This window comes from Frankliniella occidentalis, unplaced genomic scaffold (genome assembly GCF_000697945.3).
Source record: "Frankliniella occidentalis isolate FOCC.00 unplaced genomic scaffold, Focc_3.1 Scaffold100, whole genome shotgun sequence".
Taxonomy (NCBI): Eukaryota; Metazoa; Arthropoda; class Insecta; order Thysanoptera; family Thripidae; genus Frankliniella; species Frankliniella occidentalis.
The window spans coordinates 872,470-876,596 of record NW_026267229.1 but is presented as its reverse complement, the minus strand read 5'-3'; the positions used below and the strand labels follow the sequence as shown (position 1 = coordinate 876,596).

Here is a 4,127-nt window from a genome sequence, read left to right as displayed (position 1 = left end):
AGATGTTGACACGGGGGCCAGCCAGGCCCCTGCTCCAGATCGACTGTCACACGTGGTCACACGCCGACCCGACTCGACCTGTGCGACCACTTTCTTCGCCGCCCTGCCTACCGTTTTGCATTATCGGCGCAAGAGGCGAGGCGACGCATCCGGAGGGAACCGGAACAGAACTAGTTTGGTTTCCCAAATACTCCCGGCCCGCCCGGCTGCGCTCTGCCCCACGCTGCGCCACGGTGCTGAGCCGCCGCCCCGCCAGCAGCGATGTTCGGAAGAGTTTTATTTGGTGGGTGGCGCGAGCTCGCCAGCATAAGGAGCCGCCCTATTTCACTTACATCACGTCGTAAAAGAGAGGGATCTCGCAGCGGCGAGAAGAGGCGGTATGCATGCATAGTGTATAGTGGACGACTCGCAACTGTTTTGCAGGAGGTTTGGCTCGAATTTCTCCACCAGCGGGAAACCAGCAGCTTACATACTTTGTGCGCACGGTGTACAGTAGGATGGATGTTGTTTTGGAGCCGGCGGATGGTCGCCGCGCCCCGCCTGCTGACCTGGGGCAACAGCGGGGCAACAGCGGGGTGGGGCGGGGCGGGGCGGCCTATAGCGGGACCGGCAGGAGAGAAAGGATACCAGAGTGGCCCCTGGCCCCCTGGCCCCGCCCCGCCACACCCGTGACCGAGGCGTGGCTGCCATGGGTGGCCGTGGCGGAGCGCCTCCCGGTGCCCCATGGCCCGTGGCCGCCCGTGGCCTCATCCTCCTCGGGTTCCCCGTCGGGTTCCTTGACTCGCCCGCTCGGAATGCGCCTGCTGTGCCGTGCTGCTGCCGTGCGCGCCGCGCGCCGACGGGCATAAACAGGACCGTCAGGCAGCGGGTCAGGTGAATCAGCATGAGCCCCCCCTCCACACACTCACATGCTGATGCTGGCCGCCGTGGCTCGTGGTCCCAAAGCTGGGCTGGGCTATGCATATTGTTCTCCTCTGCACGTGGCTGTATTATTGCGCCGTTGTTTTTATTTAGGAGGGGAGCGCGAGCACAGGAGGTTGAAGTCCAATATTGTGGGAACGGCGAGGAGACACGTGGAATCCAGGTGGGACGGGAGGGGGACTGGGGGCTGAGGGACAGTCGATAAATTGGGGGTACATTGGTCGCGCGTGCTGCCACGAGAGAGGGTGCTGCAGAGGGATGGCGCCCGCGTGCGCTGTTCGGCGACGAGCCATGGTGCGCCCTCCCGCGTCCCGGCGGCCCCGGCCACGCCAGTCAGCCTTCCATCCACACCACGTAGGAGCTGTTTGGGTTGCCTAGCTCGGGGGCGCTAGGGCGCTAGACGCGTGTAGCTTCAGCTCCGCTGAGATATTGTCGTCTGTGTTATGCCCTTGCCTTGCTTAGATATAGTGTGGTCGTAGATTCTATTCTCTATAGCACTTCTCTCTTGCCCTTCGATCGTCCATCGGTCTCTTTGTTTTGGCATGTTTTGAGTTGGGGAACAGGAGATCAGGGGTCTAATTCGGTCGGCGCTTCCATGTTGCAGGAGGCGACTCCGCTGGTGAGCCGAACATCTTCAAGCTCCTGCTGCTGCGGGCCAGGAGCTGCCAGCAGGACTGCCAGCAGGTTACCAGGCCAGAGGAGCAGCGTGAACAGCCGCCGCAGCAGGACCTACAGGACTTACAGGATGACGGAGAGGAGGAGGACGATGAGCGACGAGTGAGCTTCGAGTACGACACTTGTCGCTTCGAGGACTACCTCCAACTCTGCTACACGGGAGTGTACTCATCCGAGGAGCACCAGGACTCGTTGGAGCCCGATCAGCAGGAGCCACAGGGCCTGCAGGATCTACAGGACCCTCCTTCAAATTGTAGTGCAGCACTTACTTCCACATCGATCTCTTGGGACCCAAAAAACCACCCTTTTAACAAGCAGCCTTGGCCGGATAACGTATCCAGGTCCCGGAGTGCGACCGATCTTTCACGATCTATTGAGTCATTTACGGGTCGCTCCAGATCTGAGGATCGGAAAGAGCCGGCCGAATCAGGGGACGACTCTTCACATTCCAGGTTACCTTACAGCAAAGACTGTTCTTACAGCCCGTCCGATTCTAGAGACGGCCGATCGTACTCGATTAGAGAAGAAAATTATTCTCACAAAGAGGACCGGCTTTATTCTGAAAGTCCTTACAACAGAGAAGATTGTAGCGAATCCAGAGATTTTTTCAGGGAAGACGATCAAGCATATTCAAATTCCAGAGACCTTTCAAGTAGAGAAGAAACTCAGGATTCTTCCTGGGACCCGACAACCACTACCACCTCAATCAGCGGGGAGTACCCGCTTTCCCCCCGGGAACAACTCGGCGTCGATCACAGCTTCACCGGCTCTTGGTCGAGACCACCGTCGAGGCCGACCTGCCAAGGGCATCGGCGACGTCGGGGGGAGAACTATGAAGAGGAGGACAGCGAGGACGCGGCCGCGGACCGAGAAGTAGCTCGCGTCTTCCGTGAGGATGTGGCCACCTCTTCTTCAGGGCGCCATAAACACCAACACCAACGCTGTCGCTGCTGTTCCAGCGTCCACCAGGACGACCAGGACGCCGGCGTCGATGAAGACGACCGTGCAGTCCACCACCTGCTGTCCGAGAGCGCTCTGATCGACGGCGTGACCGCCGACAGCCTTACGTCCTCGTCCTTCCAGTACGGCGACAGCGGGTCTTCTGAGCCGAGCGGCTCCCCCAGCGGGCCTACGCACTACGTGGACACGCTCGAGGAGTGCTCGGAGGTGCTGCGGACCGACTCGGTGCCCGTGCGCACCGACTGCGGCACAGACGACTACTGCTACGAGACCCTCGCCGATGTCACCGACTGCGACGAGGATTGGGTCGTCCCCGTGACATGGTGTACCTGGTCCAGGGAGGGCAGCGTGCCACACACAACCCCACCACCACCTGCGCCCGCGCCACACCGAGACCCGCAGGACGCCACCGACGCCATGGGGGAAGAGGCCGCCGCGGACCAGTCGCGCGCCAGGATCGCGCGCTACAAGGAGGAGCGCCGCAGACAGCTCGAGGCGCAGTTCGGGCCGCGGGACGCCGGCGCGGCTCTCGCGAGGCCCGGCGGGGGCGGCGCCACCTCCAGCGATGAGGGCACGGGCGCGCCGCGGAGGCAGCCCGTGGCCCGTACGCCGCTGTCCACGAGGCGCACCGCCAGCCGCCGGGCAGCCGTCCCGGAGGAGGGGCCGTCGTCGTCCTCCTCGTCCCCGGGGCGGGCGCCGGCTGTGCGCACCACCAGGGCGTCCAGGCTGAGGGCGGCCTGCGCCACTCCCTCGTCGGCCGCGTCGCCAGCATCGCCATCGTTGGGTGAGTAGAGTAGCTAAACTGAAACCTGTCACGCGCCCACGTCGACACCTATTCCTTTCGCGACTCTCGCGTTGGCAACTGAAATGGTCAGGGTGTTCGCTCCCCGCGTGTCGCGCTGTCGCGCCGCTCACAGGCGTCATCCCATTCGGTTCTCCCGCCATATTGGACTCGACTTCCCGCCCCGTCCCGCTCCACCTTTGCTCCGCGCTGCTCCGCCGCGCCGGCTCCGGGCCGGGCTGGCCTGGCTGTGCGTGGCCGCCCGGTGTCAGTCTGTATGTGTCAGCGCAGCCAGAGCGTCCCGCCCGGGCCTGACATGGCATGGGCATGTCCCCCTTGGAGGGCTTGTGCGCGTCCCTGGCCGCGGGCCTCGTCGCGAGCCTGGTGCTCTTCGCAGTGCGCGCCGTTCGGCGGTCAGGTGAGCCAACCGAAGCCTGGATATATTTCCGGATCTCGGTCGAGGCGGGAAGGTGTAATTGACGGCTAATTGAAGATGCTGTCTTGTTTCTTTGAAATGTACACAATTTGAGTTATGACACTAAAGTACGATTAGATGTAATTTTTTCGATTTTTTTTAAAAAGAAAGTGTGTGGGAGCAGTGAAGTGGCTGATGTGATTTGATGAAATTAGGCCTTTAGATAATCATATTTTTTCCAGCAAGTCGACATGAAAACAAAACAGAAAATAAAAATCAAAAATGAAAAACAACCGATAAAATGTGTACGTGCATCTGGAAAAGGCTTCTGTGTTTGGCGTATGCCGTTTTATGAGCAGCACCTCTGTTGCTGTC

At 61.0% G+C, this 4,127-nt stretch overlaps 1 protein-coding gene across 1 annotated transcript in view; it reads left to right on the top strand.

Moving 5' to 3' along the window:
- The window catches only part of LOC127749854 (uncharacterized), a 22,262-nt gene that overhangs the window by 12,813 nt on the left and 5,322 nt on the right, over positions 1 to 4,127 (top strand). The window contains exon 2 of the mRNA XM_052269732.1: positions 1,526 to 3,156. Within this exon, the coding sequence (XP_052125692.1) occupies positions 1,526 to 3,156 (1,631 nt within the window). The remainder of the gene's footprint in view (positions 1 to 1,525; positions 3,157 to 4,127) is intronic.